Genomic DNA, 21,168 nt, shown 5'->3' on the forward strand with positions numbered 1-21,168 from the left:
CAGCCTATTACAGTAATGCTTAATTACATGAAAAACCTAACTGCAATCATTATGCTAACCCTGGCCACTGCACATGCAAACTTGACAAGATTTTACTTGTAACTGAGCGTAAATAAACTAGCCGGCAACTAGGTTCTGCTATTTCTATTGGGAAATAGCCATTGGACAAAGATACGAGGCAGTTTCAAGGTGTTCTTGTGTGTTTTTATTTTTAGTTCTGCTGTAATGTTCTTGTGTAATCCTGCCTCCCCTATCCAGCCAGTCTGGCAACTATAGGCCCTTTCCCCAAATAGAAAATGTTATCTGATAATAAATATAAGCTGACTGTGACTAATAGACACCACATGACAGGTGACTGTCACTCTGGTGGCTAAGGCCTCGTCAGGTGTTCAGGACAGATTCAGACGCAATTGCTAGCGGTTGCATGGATGACAGGTGACCAAGGGTTGACTCACAGAGATTGATGTTCATACTGGCAAGCATTGCTTGGCCATTGCCACTCTGAAATGTGTTGCAGTTGTTGCCATTTGCATCTGCTCAGACCAGCATCGCGACATCCTACTCCTGAGCTGCAGATTGGTTCACCACTTTTGCAAGTTTAGTCACATAACTGAAAAGTCAAGCAGGGAGCGGCTGACTCGAAATGATCGCTTTTCAACCGAAGCGATCATTTGTGATCACCGGTGACTTGCCAGTGTAAATTCGCCCTTAGCCTTTGCCTCCTGCTGGATTATTGTTGTATTCTTCCTGCGAATAAATAGATTTGACTTGGACTAGCAACACTGCTTAGTTTAGGGGTTGTGGCTTTCTGTGTTTTTCCTCCTGTACACTCCCCACCCCTTCTATCGGTGAGAAAATGTCCATAAGAGATTTGTGCCTCTGGTGGTCGAGGGTGCATTGTAGATTGTATAATATAGATAAGCGGATGTGTACTATCACATGTCTGTTTAAAAAATTTTCTGTTTACGCGGTTTATGCTTACATTATTGTGTTTCTCTGCTCTCCTCCTCCTCCTCTTCTACCCTTGCCCTTTGCTAGGAGAAAAAGCTGAGCTCGGGGTCACTCGGAAGCGGCGATGCAGCGCGGCCGAAACAGGTGACTGTCACGCACCCCGGAACAACGAAGCCCAAGCCAACATCCAAGAAGAAGGGCTCCATTCAAGCCGATCTCGTGAGTCGCAGAACTGAAATCAAAGTTTCTTTTTCTTTGTCCCATTTGCACAAATAAATAGAGGGAATTCTGCAAATGGCCACAATTAACAGCTTGAGGAGCTCTCAGCTTCATTGCAACAGCTTTGGTAACACTAAAGAGCAATAAAACATGAAAATTATTTAGTATGTGCCTTGATAGAAGCAAAATAGAAAGAATTATATGTAGCCTAGAAGCATCAGATCTAAACCCAGATTTGTGGAAAAGCCAGGGGGGGGGGGGGGAAATACAAAAAGATAGCACAGAAAAGGTGCAGTAAAAGCTGTTTGATACATAAAGAGACGAGAACTACAAGAGACAGCAAAACAACAAGAAAGGGGTGATTATACATGCTGAAAGGTTTCACGAGTAACAATAGCTTCTGGTAAGGCGTTCCACTCATTGCTTGCAGAAAGTAAGAGAACTTGCTTACATTAGTCTTGGCAATGCGTGGTGTATGTTTAAAACTGTGTTACTGATGGGTTCTTTGTGTTGGTTGCAGGGATAACACATCCTGCAGATGTAGTTTTCTTTGGAGTAACGCATGTAGAAAGGTTAATCTGGCTATTTTGTATCTATTCTGGTATCTATCTAGTGGCTGATTATTATAGTATTTACAGGAGTGTTTTATTTCCATCAAAAAGATGGTAGAGGCTGTGGGTAAAAGCTATCCAAAGAACAGCTTGACAGAAGCTCCACTCTTCCCTGTATATAGCAATCAGCATAATTGCTTTGTCGGGTGGCACACGGTGTTGCATATTGAAGCCTAGCAAGATCACTCATAAATCTGTAGCTAATATGTATATGTGTTTCTTTTTTTATTCTTTTATTGCTTATAGTCAGTTTATACAAATGCAAACCAAATATATGTATTGCATCTGCTTGTGGGAATATACTTAAAGGCCAGCTGCAGCAAAGTATTCATTCTTAATCTGTCATAAATGTGCGATATGATATAGCACTTACAAATGCAGAGCATTCCTTTTCTGGGTGTGAATTAATTGATATTCTTCGAGGAGAGGGCACTAAAGGAAAACATTAAGCCAAGTTAGATTGATAGAGTTGAAACTTGATTAAACGAAGTGATGACCGCGCTCGAATAATTTCATTAAATCGGGAGTTCGTAAAATCGAGAAAGGGGGATTTATCGGTCCTTCGAAATCTAAAATTGTAACGTGATGACACCCAAAAGCTACCGCGGCATTGTATTTGCCACTAACCCACACCTGCGCATGTGAAAGATCTGCTAGGGGTCCGAATTGCTTGTGTGATGTGCGACGTAGGGCAGGTAGATGGTCACATGAAGCTATGACAGGCTGCCGATAGGGCCTATTAAATAATGCTAGGGCCGTGACTAGGGTGCCTAGATGTTTTAACGCAATAGCATTAGAGTGCACACTCGAAGAAAAACTCGTCTGTGGCAAAATTAGAAAGAAATCACTGCATTCTTTACTCATTTACTTCAGGAAGAACTTCGTTCAAGCGGGTTTGGTGACCATTAGTTTCGTTAATTCAGATTGATGACAACATTGAACCCTATGGGTACCTGCTGAGGAATGGAGATGTTTATGTTAGATCGGGAACTTCGTAAAATTGGGTTTCGTTAGACCGAGTTTTAACTGTAGATTATTCATTAGAGTGAAACATGAACTCGTTTCACTCATTACCTTGGCTCTAAAGAGCTGGCTGGTAGAACAGTGTGCTTACTTCCTTTCTGTGAGTGCCTTGTGCGTATGTAATTCTATTTTATTGGCTGTGACTGCTGAAGACAGCATGGCTGCTTCATTATTGTTTCGCAGAGTTTTGCATGCCAGCTTGTCTGTGCCCAATTTTAGTGCGTGTCAGTGTGCTTTTGAGTTATGTGCCAAGCATTGCACGATCTTTCATTTTTGTGTGCTCTGGTTAAAATCAGCGGTTGCGGTAACAAGTAAAAAAGGCCTGCTGGGGCATCTTCATTGATTATCGTGTCAATGAAAAGACCACATGATTAACACAGGTCAGGTTATCACTGGACCATTACCACCACCACTCCAACCATTTGCCAGCCTTCACAACTGCTGGCCTATCCATGCTGCATGTGAGATGCAGGTTTAACTATACAGTACTACACTAATTGTTTGTAGGTTTCCAGGCTGGTAGTGGTAATGGGCCATAATGGTGTGCCATAGCACGATGCTAAATTTTCTATAATCTGAAACCACATCGAGTGTGCTTTGGTTTTGTCCTTTTATTTACATTAGTTACCTAGCTTACATCCGGTCATATGAAAGTAACAGAAGTAAATCAAAGAACTTCTTTAATTTTCTTATCAAACAGTTGAAATGTTTGGTCTTTGCAGAAGTTATGAAGGTAAAATAAAATCTCAGCTTTAATGTTGTTGCCCCTTGGCAGTGAAGCACAAAGCATGACAGTGTTTTCCATACTGTAGTTTTGTAACCTGTTGAAGGCTGTGTTTTGAACAGAGAGAGGGATGTATAATGTAAAGTACACGAGATCGTGCTGTGTTAGCATAGTTTGTACTCCTGTGCAACTGCTGTAGAGCAGTCTTTAGCTTCCACTCACTTCCCTAGTTCGTTGGTGTAAGATTTTCTTGTTGCTTTTGTTGTTAGCAGACCTTTCTTGCATTAGCATTAACCAGACCCAGGACTCAGCTGGTTTGGTTAAGATTAACTGTGTATGGGGATCCCACAGAAGTAGATTCGTGCGGAGATTTGCCATCCTGTGCACAAAATAAAGCAGGAGCCAAACTCGCTATGGTACCTGTGATTAGTATGTGTGCTCAATTATCTTTATGTGGTACAACTTGAGGACCACTTTGCAGATCTGCAGTCGCCGTCACCAGTCAGCAGCAGTCTTGTTCCCCACTAGCTAACATTGTGTACCGAAGTAATCCAAGTTACCTTTTTTTTGTACATATATATTTTCTTATGCTATTGTATTTGCTAATAATGCGTAAGCTATTGAAATGGATGTAACCATCCCCCTCTATAATGCCTTAGGTTGGAAGGGTAATACTAAAATAAATAAAATAAGCTAAACACGTCTGAGCTATAGTTCTTAAGCTTGTATTCAGTATGTTCCGACATGCTGACTAACACAGAATCCTTTGCTGCTCAGGGATCATCTGTTAAAACACATCCTGACCATCAATCCTGAAAAACTGAAAAAATTCGGGGAAGAAAATTAATGCTAGCATTCGTCTGTCATCTCATTTCTTCTGTCATTATCCGAAATTTTGCGCCAACGAAAGACCAGGCTGATTTCAAAAGCAGTTGTCTGGGCATTAGTCGTTCGAAGAAGGGGCCAAACTGTCCTGACATGGTGGGGCTGCTATTGCCAAATTTGTTTTTTTTTTTTGTTTTTGTGCCTTTTTTTATTGATTGCGACTTTCCCATTCACCGCGTTTGTATTTTGAGCCACGAACCACACTTTTTGGCGAATGTAAGTGCAAGCATACGAAAACAAACACGCAACTCTGCTCCCTGTGGGAGAGCAACTCGAGGTTTGGTCCAAGAGTCCTTCTGCTTCCTTTTAATACACTACTCGCACTGGCTGGCTGTTGATGTGATGCTTCTCTTTTTTCTTTGTGCTGCCCACTTCTTGTCATTGTCTAGTTTCGTTCACTGACACCCTGCACATTGTCTTCCCCCCACATGCACGCCATGCTCGTGTCCTCTCGTGCCCTCTTCCTCTTGCTCCTCGCAACTGCGCACCGGCCCCGACCTCACCCCTCACTCACAAAAAAACAAAAAAATGATGAAACGCAACAACAAACGCGCACTGTAGCTGTACGCCCAGTGCCACAGCTCGTCGCAGCGCATCATGGCCGGGGTGAAATTTAAGATGGACGAGTGGCTCAGCAACCTGTCGAACAAGGTCAAGACGGTAAGCGGGCCCCGCCCTTTCCACCCCTCACATTTCCAGCAAATCCTGCCCCTCGTTACACCCCTGTCATGCAGTGTAAGTCGACTCTCAGGCCAACAAATTCAGTGTCACTTTGAGCGAATGCACTTTGTCATTTGTGTCAATCGCAGGGTCTCGCTTGGAAAGATTTAGCGACATTCACTGTGGAACGCACTCGCCAGAGAATGCATTCGTCGGATTCACTGCGCTGCATTAAATGTGTAGCCTCGATAGCAGTGCTTCATAAATGAAATACAGTCAAACCTTGATATAACGAACCTCGATTTAACGAAATTCACGATGCAACGAACAATTTTATTTCCCCATCTTAGTTCTATTGAATTAACAAAACTTCAATATAACGAAATTCTCGATATAACAAAGTTTTTCGATGTAAGTACAACTTGGTTATATCGAGGTTTGACTGTAATAGTCAGTGGTGGGACAGCACCAACCCTGAAACTACTTTTTTTTTATTTTAAATGTTATAAGCTTACCCATGCTATCAGCAATGTAAACAGCCATTCTTTCTATGCTAGTCTTGGCTTGTGACGACTGATCATGTTAGTGCTGCTGTAATGACTTGCTCTGTTTACACTAAAATTCATGCTAAATACTGTTCTTAACTATAACACAGTGTTATTTAGCAAATGTTATCTGAAATAACAAATATATATAATGTGCCTACGATTTACCTATTTTCATTCATTTCAAGCAACACTTTTGTTTCTCTTGTTGCAGCTGGCAATGTACACTCGCTTCAGCGAAGGGCATCTGCTACAGATGTCACTAAATTTGCCCTTGTGTATGGTATTTAAATCGACCATGACTTCGATAAAGTGTCTCTAATGTATCGCTGTAATGATTTTATTTGCTTGTATAAACATTCACTAATTTTGCCAGTAAAATGTGGTTCTTGTTTCCAAAGAATGGCTCTTACCCGTTACCGGGGCCGGGCCAAGAAGACCGCAGTTGTACAGTCTTTTTTTATATTATAAGCAAATCAAAACGTATACATTAAAGTAAAGTATGGGTGAGCGATAAAAGAAAATTGCCTAACAGAAAAGTAAGCTAAAATAATTTTTTGCATAATTGTTGGAAGTCAACGTTTGTCTCCATATTACTGTACTTCATAACCGTCCACTTAAGGGGGGACGCGGATCCTAAAAACCCAAGAAGTGCGGAAAAAAAAATTTTTGGAAACCATTTGTTTAGGCAGCCAGGAGTGCCTAATTTACACCGTATCTGAACGATTTAGCAGAAATCGCATTGAAAGTTCACTAGAGTTGAAGTTCGTGCTAGTTGGTTAATCACGAGCATCAAATACCAGCGTGTAAAAACAAGGGACGAATGTATAATAGATGTACAGTGCCAGAAGTACTTAGTCTCAACAATGGCAACAGTAGAGAGCAACAAACAAAAGCATGGTATTTTTGTACTAATGCTGATTCCATCTGCACTTGCTTTGATCAGCAGAAAGAACCATCTTGCGCTTCGAGTGACTGATTTTAGTGGCCACGGCTGTAGCCCTCCATGGATAGCAGTAAAATGAAACTTTATTAGGCACACAATGGTGTCGCCATGCAAACTGTTTCTTAAAGACGTCATGATGGAGGCTTGGGCAAGTTGGTTTTGCATCTTCAGACACAAAGCGCGAGTGGACATCACACTCAGAAAGTATGACACAGACGAGGCGTTGGGGCCTCTATATGCTTTGAGATTCACGAGATCAGCTTTTTGTTGTAGAAAGGCGACAATAATTACTAACTTTTAACTGTTACCAACAATGTCTGGTGCTTTTCATAGCACCAAATCATCACGGCCATAAAATCCTAGCAATATTTTGGGTCGCTGCGTGACATTGAACTGGCAAAATTGTACTCAGTGATGCGCAACATATTCACTCAAAGTGACACTAAGCTTTTTTGTCTGAATGGGGTTTATTAATGGCCTTTTAAGGGTTTGCTAATGCAGTTGCACGTGACTCGCATGTCGATTCTGATCTGTGCCTTGCACCAGTGTTGCATGAAATCAGTACTGTGCTGTTCTAGTTGATGTTCGCTTGGTGTGCATGCGTGTCGAGGTCAAATGGAGTGTAAGGACAGGCTAGAAATTTTGCAGGATCTTCACCTGCTGATTAAACACCACCTTTTTTTTTTACAAGGTGTGTGTGCCCACGAAGATGAAAAAAAAAAAAATGTGTGACATTCATTCTGTGAATGTTAATTTTCTTCTGAGTAGTTTGGTGCTGCTTGCCGCAGTTTGGTGCTGTGAAAAATCTGTTTTTCTAACCAGTTGGTCCTGAGTTTTTTTTTTTTTTTTTAAGTATGGAAGTAAGGTAGTGAAGGGTCCCCCAGGTTGAATTTTTTGTGAATTTGTGTCTGTTCCGAAAACTGCTAGAATATTTTTTTTTTTCAAAATTGCATTTTCATGCATTTAACACATCAAGTTTGATTACTGGTTGTGAAAATAAAGCCCCAATCTTCCAGTCTAGGATTTCATGCCAGTACAGTCGTGCAGGTATGCATGTGTGACGACTCTGATTTCAAGGTGTTTTGTATTTTTTGCTGTTTTTAGAGCCGAAATGGTGCACAAGGACTTGTATACAAAAAGACAAGCAACACTCAAATCGCAACGGTAGCAGCGTGTGTGGTCATTGGCGTCAAATCTAAACTCTCAGATATAGTTTGTTTGATATAATACTATAGACATGTTTCACCATACATTCTGGACAATATTTAAAAAATTTAGAATACAGTAGGCGCATCTTGTGCCAAGTGATAACTGGATAACAGTGATATTTCGGTGAAAAAAAAGAACACTGCCAAAAAGTAGAATGGCATCTTTTTTAGCATCTATTTGAGGGCTGATAGTGCAGAGAAGGCAGCTGCTTGTTCATTCACTGAACCTCTCCGTTGTGCTTACCTTGATGTACGCCTTGTCTATCTTTGCTGACATTTTCTCTCCCTCCCCCTCGTTCTGTGATGGTCGTTTCTCTATAGGATGTATCCAAAGAGCTGTGCCGCTGTCGAGACCAAGGTGCCACACGCCTGGACCTCAGCAAATCTAGCGTGAGTTGTGGAGAGCTGTATTGTTTTAAAATGAACCTTTCTTTGGCTCTTTCCTGCATTTTGCGTGGGTGGCTACCGGGCCGATCCTGGAAACGGTGTCATCAAAGGTGGTGACTCGGTGGGCCAATTCTGAAACCAGTGCACAGTATGCATCTGTAGGGGTTTTAATGTGGTCCGTAATGCAGACCAATTCAGGAGGCATTGCAACATTACAGCATTCTTACACCTCGTAGCATTACACCAATACAGCTAACCAATAAAGTGTTCCCAGCAGCACATTTCAGCAGGTCTACCAGGAAGTTATTGCTTGACTTTGACAATCATACCCCAGTAATTACTGCTCATTTATTAATTTACCTTTTTGATACTTCAGATGTAGATTATCACTGGAGGGGAGGGTTTGTTGCATAATTTGACTTCAAATGGTGTGCGGCATCAGTGAGCAGGTGATTCTAGTCGTTCGCTCTTCTGATGAAAAAGGAATTAACATGCACAGAGTGTGCGCAGGCGGCAGGTTCACGGGTTTAGAATGACTCTCGCAGAGCGAAAGGCGATCAGCAGGCACGATAATTGCGCATTCAAGGGACAAACCATTAAACTTGTGGCTGAGGCATAAACATGCAGGTGACGATTGACCGTGCTGTTAGCCTCGGAAACATAGTACGTTGCGTTGTTTTGCTAAAAGGCATTGTTAACAGTCGACAGTTTTAGCCTGTCTGTGCTCATAAAATACTGTTTACCAAATACCAGAGATGTCGACAAAAGCAGCAGCAACTGGTGACCTTGTGCGATGCTATGTTCATCCCCAGTGTGTCGGGAATGTGTATCGTGTGAGGGTGTTTGTAGAAAAAAGAATGATTGAGTGTTGATAAAAGTTATTTCATTGCTGAAGCCTTTACACTAGCACCTAAGACTGGCATACTCAGTCTCTGTAGTATGTAATAGGTCATGGCTCTGAGCCCCATCGTGCCACCAGTATTTGTTATGACGCTAATCCTTAAGCATCAGTACATATATTGGCCGACCAAGTTCTCTGATGTCATATTTTCTCCCACATTGCAGCAAAAATTCGAGAAATGCCAAAGCGGGAGGCAAGTTACACACGGATTTTTACTTCATCATAGCTTCACAACACTATTGAGCCCATACAATTCAAGTTCATGTTTATTCAGTTGCCGATTACAGAGAGAGTACAGTATTATTAATGCAGTCGGAGGTCCACTCAAAACCTATCAGAGGGGCCTCCTGACTCAGTGTAAGTGGTAATAAAGTTGAAAATGCAGCAAGTGGTAGGAAACCTAAGTTTAGCGTGCTATATGTGTGTTATACAAGACAGATGAAGACTGATCTCTGTGTAACAAATTATTGCATATCTAAAATTATAGCAATCTTAAAGTGTTTCTCGAAGATATTCATTATTGGCACTTACAGGTTTTGCGTATTGTTAGATGCCTTAGGCTGATCACAGTGATAATCAAATGGCAATAAGGAGGATGAATAATGACTAGTGCTGGGCTGTTCATCAATTAACTTCCTGATGAATGAATGAATGAATGAAGTTTTATTTACCTTTAGGGGAGGGGCCGGGGGTTTCCTGATAAAACTTCCTGTGAATCAGCTGGCCTTCCAATTATTCGCTTGATGCTTCGATTACAACTAACGTTTTTTTTTTTTTTTTGAATTTTTTGAAATCGAACAGTTGAGCTCGCATGAGCAATATCAGGCAAGTGTTGGCACTTGCTTAAGAGCGGGAGGTGGAGAACAACAGATTGAGCTTACATGCTCCAAGCACCTGCGGGTGTCTTGGAACACAAGCCGCACTTTGAGCCAACAGAGGGAAAATCCACTGCCAACTCACATAGCTGCTAATAAGTTGGGCAGTCTCGCATTCAGTTGCGTCAGCATGAGCCTGCTATGTCTGGTATCCACTCAGGTAGTGTTGGCGACAGGCATCTGTATATTCAAACATCGCATGCTCATTTCTAATGAGGCGTCTGTGTACTTAGATTGCCAGACCTGTTGATTTCTTTAGCTCGCATATGTAAATTCACTAATCCAATTAACCGAAGGTTTTTTTACTAAGTTACAATTTTAGTCTGTGCCCAGCACCCTAATAATGACCGTGGCACATGGTCGGTGCAAAGCGATGGCTTGACTCGGGCCTGGCCCGTCTGGGCGCAGATCACGGTACTGCCGTCGTCGGTGCGCGAGCTGAGCCACCTGGAGGAGTTCTACCTGTATGGCAACAAGCTGGCGACGCTGCCCGACGAGTTGGGCAGCCTGGTCCACCTGGAGACGCTGGCGCTCTCCGAGAACTCCCTCACCACCCTTCCGGACACCCTCGCGAACCTCAAGCAACTACGTGTGCTCGACGTCCGACACAACAAGCTCAACGAGGTAACTGCAACATTTACAGTCGGGCACTCTGACTTTGAAGCGCTTCAGAATTGATTGACCATTTAAGGGCATTCTATTATCATCACTTTTACTGAATTAGATTTTTTGCACTATTTGCATACATACTTTTGTGTTCTAACCATTTTATTAAAATATTCCACATAAACAATGAGACATTATGGTAGTTTTATTATTTTTTAATGAGTCTTTAAGTGGTTAAGGGGGTCGCTGGGACTTAAGCCAAAAGCCTTTGTAAAATTTATATTCTGTGAGTTAGGTTGCAGAAAACTTGCAGATAGAAGTAATTTTATGTGCTTATTTATTATGAGGTCCAAATGTGTTTATGTGATTTGGTTCTAACTTTGGGCAAGTTTCCTCTACCTAATTTTCCGGAAAGTTCTGGGAAAAGTCAGTTTCTCAGATTTTGCTAAAGAAGTACTGGTGGCTCCTACACAGTTAAAGAAATTCAATAAGACTAACCTTATTGCTGTGTTTACCCTAGAGAACAAGGGCTGCAAGATTTCAAGAAAAACTTTTGTCCTAGTGTGAATTTATAAGACTCGCAACTCTAGCTTTAGAGTAGACAAAGCAATAAGGTTGGTCTTATTGGATTTCTTTAATTGTGCAGAAGTCATTGTTTAGTGAAAAATATAATCTGAGTTTTCTCAAAAGCTTTCCTGAAATATTAAGCAGAGGAAACTTGCACAAACTTATTTGTTAAATCAACAGAAATGAATCTCGTATTCAAAATAAGCACATAGAGTTACATACATGGACAAGTTTTTAAGGTCATAACTTGCAGAATAAATATTTTGAAAAATGAGTTTTAGTAGAACTGGTTCAAGATACTTCAGGCAATCATCATGGTGCACGTCATAGGTATCATCATCACGTTCATAACGATCTTGTTTACTTGGTAGGAGAATAAATCACCAGAACATTCCCATTTGTCCCCATTCGCGATTTTATCCTAGATCTAGAGTGTATGAACCATTTATTTAATTTTGCTTTGTCGTAATTGTGCCATATCTTGCCATCACTGTCATGCTATGTTCATCGTCATAGTTGCAGTTGTCATGCTGTCATCATGATCACTACATCATTATCGCTGATAATCACTTCTAAAATTTTCAGGAGGCTAGTCAGTGATGCATACATTTCAGAACACTGAAAATGGATGTTGACAACAATCCACTCATATTAAAGCGAATGGTGCAAAATTTTCTGGAAAGTTCTGGGGAAAATAAGTTCCTCAGATTTCACTAAACAGGGTACCGGTGGCTCCTATACAATTAAAGAAATTCAATAAGACTAACTTTATTCCTCTGTTTACCCTAGAACAAGAGCTGCGAGATTTCAAGAAAAGTGTTCGTCCGAGTCACTGCTTGCCAGCTTGCTTAGAACTTCCATCAGTTGATTAGCATTTGATAATATTGCCTTTAATTTTCAGTCAGGCCTGTCTCAGTGAGTGTTATTGACTTCCATGGATTTGTGGTTTGCAGATCCCCGAAGTTGTGTACAAGTTGACATCGCTGACCACGCTGTTCCTGCGCTTCAACAGGATACGAGAAGTCAGCGAGAACATAGCCAATTTAACGGTGAGGACAGAGAGCATTCTTTTTGTCACCTTTTACTTTTGTTTCAACATTTTAATGAGTATTGTTCTTAAAACTTCAGCTATTTCCATGTCCTGCTAGAAGTGGCACAAATGCCTGTGCTGCTTACAGGTGTGAAATTTATGCAAGTTTGCAAGATTTAATGCTGTAACTTCAGAGCTGCGACATCGCAAACCTTATGCAATTTTTTAACATTTAGGCTGTTCTTGGGCTCAATCAAACGCTTGCATACCACATTAACAGTGAAGCTGCTTAAGCCAGCCGTAATTTGTGGTTCGTATCGAGAAACTATCATCATCAGCAATGAAGATAGACATAAAAGAAAATAAACTTTCTTGCCGAGGTTGGTTTCGAACTTGCGTACCCACGGTCCCAAGGCGAGCGTCGTAACCATTAGGCTATACAGCCACACTTGCAGAACATGCATTTATGCGAACCATATGATTGCATTCGAGCGTCGTCGTCTTTGTCCACAGCTGGCGCGTTCGCACACGCTCGTGCCAATGCTCTGCGAGGTGAAGAAGAAATTTTGCACGGTATGCTCGGGAGAGAGATAAAGAAAATGAGAGCGAGCGAGAGAGACACGCATTCACGGAGCGGGTCTGCTGGAACACGTTGTCAGCATTGCAACGCAGTGGAACACGGTGTCGGTGTTGCAAGCTGCGCTAAGCAACGCGCAGTGACAGCCGTAAGTCCGAGATGCATGAAAAGACATTATCATCATCATGAGTAATAAGATGAAAAGTATGCGCGCACTTCCGGAAAATGTTGGGCTACGATCGCCCAGCTCCGCTGTTTCAAGCCTTGCACGGCTGAGTGCAAGGTTAAAGCTTTTTTTTTTTTGCGTATAACGTGCACCAAAAATTTTGAAATTACACAGTAACGTCGGGATGCAGGTTATATGCAAATTTCGCCATTCAAGGTTTTATAATCTCCTAGGGAACGGCATGTTGAAGCTCCCCTCTGCTGTTGTCATGCCTGTAAGCGCTGTAACCTGTCTTTTGTTGTTGTGCCATGCTGAGTATCCCAGGACCCTGTCGGGCATCTTCGTTTGCCATTAGTCCTGGAGCTCCTGGACATATCTATGGCCAAATAAGCATTGAAAACTGAACAGCAGTGACTATTGAGTGGGTTCAGCAAGCCTCTACCATCAGTAAGACCAGCATGGTCTCAGTGGTCCATCACAAGCATAATGTGTCAATCTAGCATACTTATTTCTGCGTTGTGTCAATTTTTTAAATGATTGGTTATTTTTAGTGAGGAAATGATAAGCCCTATTCACGGGTTCATCTGCGCAGAATTTGACGATGCTGAGCCTGCGGGAGAACAAGATCCGGGAGCTTCCAGCAGGCATAGGCAAGCTGACGCAACTGGTCACCTTCGACGCTTCCAACAACCACCTCAAGCACCTGCCTGCGGGTGAGCTGATGATTGCAGTGCAGTTAAAATGTGGCGACACGTAGTACGTGTGTCACTGTACAAAACTTGCCTGTCGTGCCATCATTCAAAAACATTGTGGGAACTGTTCCTGCTATGAAATTGCAGGGTTAAAGAAAAGGAATTCTGTGCCAGAAGTCAAATTTGTCCTTGATGCATTTTTTATTTTTTGTCTTATTTTGATTTATTGCGAAAGGGTGATTGAGTGAGAGACCAGTAGTAGTTTGCTTCTACCACAGCACTGTTTGTTACTAGTTATGTGGTGGGACATCAACATTTGCAAAATACAGTTGACTTACATTAATGCGACCGTGATGGGACCGACGAAATTAGCCAAGTTAAACAAGAGACAAGATAAACACTAGAACATACTGTTGAATCATTTGGTAGTGTTTGCTCTGATTCTAACATGTCGCCGGATCGAACATGCACCTACTTTTAATGGGTTAAAAGTAGGAAAATAACATAAAAATAACATAAGGGCTCTTAAGAAAAGTAAAAATTGAACTCGCACCCAATTTTTTAGCAAGAAATACGTAGTGTGCCTATGATTCGTATACTAAGAAAAGGACAAAACTCGCAAACTTTACCTTCACAGAATGGAAATTTATGTACATAATGTTCGTTGTCATCACTCTCAAGCAACACTTCATCGCTATCTGTAATGAACCACAGTATGTTGTCCTCCATATGATCTATTGTACGTTTATTATTCTGCATTTATGAAACTTCACAGCAACTGCAAACAGGATGGTGACTCACACCTTGACTAACCACTTCACTAGTTTGTCCTACGACGCGTGCACTTCTCCGGAATGCTAAGAACATGTGATGCAGCTTCCTGCCACTAGCTTAACATGTTAAAAAAAACTTGTTTTGAATGTGCTTTCGCAATGAGACTGTAAAAGGCGCATCGTTGTCATCGTGCGATGCGCAAACTCATTTTGTTGGCATCCATGGACACCAGCTTTTGATGGCATTGGCACTGACGCTGGCTAAGTTAGCCCTGACGCTAGGCTCCTGCGAACAGAGTTTTGGTTTCGTGGAGGATTGCACTTAAAATCAAGTAAATACTCTAATATAATCATTGTGAGCTACCATTCTCGCTTGAAAATCTTCTTGAGGAAGGTCAAAAACGAGCGTTTTCGACGGACGATGACGTGTGTTCAACACATTCACTGTATCGTAGCACACTGCAAAGGCGGACGCTGCCGCTGTTGGAGATACCCATTGGGGCTGGCCACGTACATGATTACCACCTAAGTTTGATTTATCTAATGAAGGCTAATTGCACAATCGAAATCATGAAAGTTTGGTCCCATAGAAATGTATGAGCACTGGCCGGGACTTTCGGTCAGAAAATTAACCGAGGCAGAGTGGCAGAGCTATGTAGGTCGGCCTGTCAAAAGGAATGCGACCGGCACTACACTGTATTGAGTGACATTTGCAGAGCTTTGCACCACTGGGCAATTATTTTTGATGGTCAGGTGTGTGAATAGCGTGATAAACAATGCAGTTGTCGTAGAACACTCTGGTTGGTAATCTGATGTTAGATAGGAGGTAAGAACTTCATATAATTTATGTTGTCTCCGGTTGACTATGGTTTACGTGTCACGAACATCGTACCAGTCATAAGATGTTATTGCCAGCTGATTCTGTTGTTCCACAACAGTGAAAATTCCAATTTTCTGCCAGCTTTCTTTGTTTGTTTTTTTTTCTGTTTTTTTCTGTTTTTTTTTTTTTTTTTAGCCCTGTTCCCGGTATAAGTGGCACTTTGCACATTTTAAAGCACCACTTGCTCTTTTGAGACTGACGCTAATGTTTTTCTGCTTGAATAACTGTACTTTTGTAATAACTTGAATAACTGTACTTTGTAAGTCTGTTTGAATAAGACTTTTTGCACAACTGTACAGAAGTTCTCGCGTGGGAAACCCCACCGTGCCTGTCATGCTTGTATATGTGCCTGCCTGCTCTCGATGAATGAATCGCTGTGGTTGGCACGTTTTCTTTCTTCTGTGCAGAGATTGGGAACTGTGTGCAGCTGTCGACGCTCGATGTCCAGCACAATGAGCTTGTGGACCTGCCCGACACGATAGGCAACCTCACGGTGCTTTCCCGGTTCGGCATAAGGTCAGCCCACCACTTCCTTTCTCACTGGCAGCAGTTCTTCTTGTAAGAGAACGTCTTAGCTACATAGCAACAGAGAAATTGTTTTTCTCGGCAACCGCCGCACCGATTTTGATAAGGTTTGTTGTATTTAAAAGAAACAGTTAACATCAAGTTACTGCAGGTGGCACACCTTGATTTAGGCCATCATTTTTACAGAAGTTGTTAAAAATTGCTAAATCAAAAAAGCTCAAGTACCAAGTTTCAACTCTGTAGCTCTGTAATAAGTAACGATGTCACATTTATGTAAACTGCACCTAGTAATGCATCTAAAGCGGGCCAAATTGATATGTTGTACACCTTTCTGAAGTACTATACCACTAATTTGTGAGTTGGGCTTTTACAAAACCCTCATAAACATTGTAACAAGTTCAAGTAAGCTGTCAATTTACATGTCAAATTTGTTCGCTTTAGATGTTTGAACTGATGCAGTTGAAATAACTATGACATCTGTTTCTGTTCATTTATTCATTCATTCATTCATTTATTAATTCAAAATACTCCTAAAGTTGGAGTCATTAAGCTCCAACTTTAGGAGCTTAATGACTCAAGTTGGCACAAGTTGGAATCAGCTAGCGCAAGACAGGGGTAATTGGAGATCGCAGGGAGAGGCCTTCGTCCTGCAGTGGACATAAATATAGGCTGATGATAATGATGATGATGATGACTCCTAAAGTCCCTCAAGAGTTATGGTGCAGAGTTATAGATTTGTAAACTTTGTGCTTCAATGTTTATTAAACTTACTAGTTTTCTGTAATTTTCGTTCAAAATTCCAGGCACTAAATCAGAATTCTGCTTCAATAAGTCGCTAGAATCTAACTTTCTCTCTCAAATGCAAGAAATTTCTTTCAAATCAGTCCAGCAGTTCTCATAAAAGCGTTTGTGTTTTACATGTATTTGAATAGCAAAATTTGAGTTGGCTCCGAGGTAAAGCTTCCTCCTAATATTTTTCCTTTAGTCGCGGTGACTCCATACGGAAACGCAACTTACTTTTTAATATTCTGACTAGGGACAACAAAATAAAGATTTTGAACAAATCATGGGCTAACTATAAAAAATGTTATACAAGTTACTCTAGTAAAGAATGTAATGCATAAAAGGAGTGCAATGCAAAACAATACTATTGTTACAGCACAGCAAAGGTAACAAAAAGAAAGGAAGCACTGATAGCAAAAAAGGAAGACGACGCAGTTCTTTGGTTCGCCATGGTCTTAGTGCCGCACATTCGACGAGAAGTTGGGCGTATTGCTATCACGGCTGTTAATTAGTGTTCTTTCTTGCATCAAAAGGCCCTTAACTGGCCTAATGTGCAAAAACTTTTCTGCGCAGTTTCAGCTGTTTTTCTAGAAAAATTAATAAATTTTATGGCCGTAAGAACAATCAACCATAACTAGGGCCTGAAGGAGCTACTCAAGAACGATTCAAGCTGCTCCGGGTTTTTGAAAAGTAAAGTCACTGTTGTAAGCATTTGAATACCAAAGCACTGCCTTCAATAAGCCGATGACCTGCTGCGGCAACACAGTGGCTATGATGTTGCACTGCTGAGCTCAAGGTTGTGGGTTCAATCCCAGCTGCAGCAGCATAACGCAAAAACGCCTGCGTGCCGTGCATTGGGTGCACGTTAAGAACTCTAGGTGGTCAAAATTGATCCGGAGTCTCCCACTACAGTGGGCCTCATAATCAGATTGTGGTTTTGGCATGTAAACCCCAGAATTAATTATAGCAGATGGCCTGTACATAGGTTGTGAGTCTTGGCTTTGTCTGAAATTACTTCATGCATTCGTGCCACAGAAAACTTATTTAAACAAAGTATGTGTGTATGTCTGTGTGTATTTGTGCTGAGTTCCCGTTATCATGTTCGTGCCTTTGTGCAGTGGCATCTCACTTACCTTGCTCCAACTCCACTACAGGTATAATCAGCTGACGGCCGTGCCAAAGTCCTTGAGCAATTGTGTCCTCATCACGGACTTCAACGTCGAGAGCAACTTGGTCTCCCAACTACCCGTCAGTCCCCTCTTTTCTTACTCTTTCTCCATCAAATGGTCGCACATTTCTCTTCAGATATTCAGTCATGTATTTCTCATCATCTAGTCATTTCTTTCTCATTAAAGAACAGCTCCGGTTTTTTTACCATGTCAAGGGACTGAGATTTTTTAGGTTCCCAAGACCCCCCTGTGACACGGCTGATAGTAGAATTGTTCCGCAAATTCGAAAATAATTTTGAATAAGCTAAAAGGTGCAATGCCAAACCAAAACCTGACGGAGCAGCCGAGAGAACATCTTCGTGTGATGTCATGAGCAGGGGTGTAACAGCTGCGCCAATTGCGCCATTTTGATACAATTTCGTATTTTTGCGCTGAGCTGCGCCAAAACCGTGATATACGTTGAAATTGCGGCCACGCTGTGCCAAAATGCCCGACCGGCCGCGAAATTTCTTGGTTACGCTAGTTTTAGCGGGAAATAAAGGCCGCGTTGGCAACTTGCAGCTTGACACGCCATTACAGTACCAGTAGCGCAGACGAGCTCCAAACTGGAGTGCCCAGATGAGATGTTGGCATGTTTGGTGGTGGGCGCCGAAGAATATTTTCGCTGCTGATTGCAGTGCGGCGTGTTGTATATGCAGTAAAATCTCGCGGAGTGCGCGTTGCTTGCAGTAAGGAAAGCAGTTCGCCATTGCCGGTTGACTCAACAAGATCCTCGCCGTATCTGTGCACGCGGTCACGAGCGGAGCGGGTACTAATACTCCAAGGTAGGGGTTCTCAAGCATGTTCGTTCCAGGGAACACTGCTAAGCTCCATGAAGCGCAAAGGAACCCCCCCCCCTCCCCCCGAATTGACCGACTTAAAATCTCCTAATTACACTAATGTCGAATTATTCATAGTATCAAGAAAACAATAAATGAATGCTTACTACGTCAACACGCTTTTATTTACTGAATGCATCAGCAAATCTTGTTTCTATTTTGCACAAAAGCAGTGAGGAAGCTGAAATTCTTGTCATCTCATGATTGATTAAGGGGGGGGGGGGGGCTAGCAGCGGCGAATGCCTCGCAACATCCTTCGCAGCGCGGCTGCGGCGCGCGTCTTCATCTGCAGACACGCTTTTCACTACCGCGCGCACATCCGGTTATTTTTTCGCTAGGGAGCTGGTCGCCAACAAATTGTTCGTCCATCGCGATGTAGCCGGTGCTCTTAATCTTTGACATTTTTGCACTGAGTCAAAGCGCAACTACTGCTTGCCGCAACCACTGCTGGCCTAACCGCGGCCGTTATATCGACGCGATCATGGACGGCGACCTTGCGGTTCAGAAGGCAGGTGGCCGACGCACTCACCAAGTCAAAACGAAACTACAATTTGCTGCAACAAGTATGGACGAATCCGCAGTCGCTATCGACGCGATCATGGATGGCGACTACGCAGTTATGAAGGCGCGCAGCCGACGCGCGCACCGAGTCAAAACGAAACTACTGTTTGCCGCAACCGCTGCGGACGAAACTGTGGTGGCTATCGACACGATCACAGATGGCGACTACACACTTATGGAAGCACGCGGCTAGCCGCCAACGCGGTGTTACGCGCGGCGAATAACGCAACAATAAGGGCTTTGAGGGCACAAATAAGCACAAAGCATTCCGGCGTTGCTGTCAGTCACGTATCGCATACGATTGCCGCTGAGGACCATGGTGATGCGGACTGCGCCGCTTCGTTTTTGGACGCTAGCGCCGTTTTTGCTCTTTCACGGCGCGCATTTGTGGTGCTCTGCGCATTAATTTTTTTATTCCTCCGACGTATACGTCCGTGCGCACGCCATCGGCACCTACGCTGTCTATAAACGTGAGAAATGCGCACGGTGGTAAGTTACGGCCTCCGAGATGCAAGTGCGAAATATTAGGCGCGCTGCCCGTTTTCGAAGGTTGGGTGGCTACAAGCTGCTTGCGGATTTATTGCGCAGTTCATCACTGCCGTTACGCTCTGTGATGTGCGTTTTGACAGTCGGGCATGGGTAATGGAAGTTCTGTGGATCGAGCACACTTCTTGTTCGCCGTTTTAGCCACTTAATTGGCGAGCGCGGGACCATGGAAAATTTATCAGTGGCTCGCGGAACCCCAAGAAGGGACCTGCGGAACCCCAGGGTTCCGGGGAACCCACTTTGAGAACCCATGCTCCACAGGAACCTCGCTTGTACGGTACAGCAAGCCACCGAGCACTGACGGCGTGAGCTTTGTAGGTGACGCAATGCACAAAACTAGCAAGGGTTTGGTCACTGCATGTTTCGACTACCGCCGGAACGTTGCGACATATCGCCAGAAAAAAAAAAACAAAAGGGAACCACTTGCGAAGAAATGCATGTGTACTTTCCACGTGTTTGGCAGAAAAAGTTGCTAGCAGTGCACTGCTGGAGCGCGATCGAGGTCGTTGTTCGGAGCGTGCATTCAATTTCGCCGGGCTTTCCATGGTCAACCGTGCACGGCGAAACTGAACGCGCGCTGCGAACAACGGTCTCCGATCGTGCCCCTGCCCTCACCTACGCTGCTAATGTTAATTACTGTATATACTTGCGTAATGAACGCACTTTCTTTTTACCCAGAAATCCAATGCAAAGTTGGGGGGTGCGTTTATTATGCGGAGTAAATTTTGTGGCGTTTTATGAGTAAGCATTCTTTGTGAAACTGCTCTAAATTTGGGATTTAGTGCTCCAAAACAGTGGGTTTTTTTTTCCCGTAACCTGCTCCAAATTTGGATTTTCCTGCTCCAAAAGCAAGATTTTCCTGCTCCAAAAATTGATCCAAATCCTATTTTGGCTGTTGCACCACTGCATGAGCAGCACACCAGTGGGGAAGGTGCGCAAGGCATGCCGGTCCCGTCAGCGCTGAGAAAGAGCACGAGTGAAGAGCAGGCGCTCAGCTGATTCATGACTGCACCGAACCATTGGTACAGTAAAACCTCGTTAATTCGACCCTCATTAATTTGGAAAATTTGATAATTCGGCCTAGTCCTCTGGTCCCGGCCAGCATATGTATTATTCAGTGCAATCAAACTCTCTTTAATTCAGACGTATTTGGCTGCACATCGGTTAATTCGGACAACTTTCGTAGCTCGGCGAGTGAGGAGCACCGCAAATGTGTGACGCAATTGTGGCTTTAAAGCCTTTATTCTTGCGTTTATCACCGCGCATAACACCGCGTTGGCCGTGGGCTTTCATAATTGCGTACAGTAGTCGCCATGCATGATCGTGTCGATGGAGGCCGCAGTTTCTTCCGCAATGATTGCGACTAACAGTAGTTTCGTTTTCACTCGGTACGCGCGTCGGCTGTGTGCTTAAAAAACTTCGTAGTCGCCATCCATGATTGCATGGATAGCGACTGCGGTTTCGTCCGCACTTGTTGCAG

The 21,168-nt window shown here is 42.9% G+C and overlaps 1 protein-coding gene across 3 annotated transcripts in view; it reads left to right on the forward strand.

Moving 5' to 3' along the window:
• Nucleotides 1-21,168, forward strand: part of LOC119433923 (leucine-rich repeat protein SHOC-2-like) — a 125,799-nt gene that overhangs the window by 63,413 nt on the left and 41,218 nt on the right. For 2 of the 3 annotated variants that reach the window (XM_037701205.2, XM_037701207.2), the window contains 8 exons: nucleotides 1,039-1,170; nucleotides 4,975-5,073; nucleotides 8,094-8,162; nucleotides 10,344-10,559; nucleotides 12,062-12,157; nucleotides 13,474-13,594; nucleotides 15,634-15,742; nucleotides 17,689-17,782. In XM_037701205.2, the coding sequence (XP_037557133.1) occupies nucleotides 1,039-1,170; nucleotides 4,975-5,073; nucleotides 8,094-8,162; nucleotides 10,344-10,559; nucleotides 12,062-12,157; nucleotides 13,474-13,594; nucleotides 15,634-15,742; nucleotides 17,689-17,782 (936 nt within the window). The remainder of the gene's footprint in view (nucleotides 1-1,038; nucleotides 1,171-4,974; nucleotides 5,074-8,093; nucleotides 8,163-10,343; nucleotides 10,560-12,061; nucleotides 12,158-13,473; nucleotides 13,595-15,633; nucleotides 15,743-17,688; nucleotides 17,783-21,168) is intronic. The other variant, XM_037701206.2, reaches the window with a different exon arrangement.

Source organism: Dermacentor silvarum, chromosome 11 (genome assembly GCF_013339745.2).
Source record: "Dermacentor silvarum isolate Dsil-2018 chromosome 11, BIME_Dsil_1.4, whole genome shotgun sequence".
In the NCBI taxonomy this organism is placed as follows: domain Eukaryota; kingdom Metazoa; phylum Arthropoda; class Arachnida; order Ixodida; family Ixodidae; genus Dermacentor; species Dermacentor silvarum.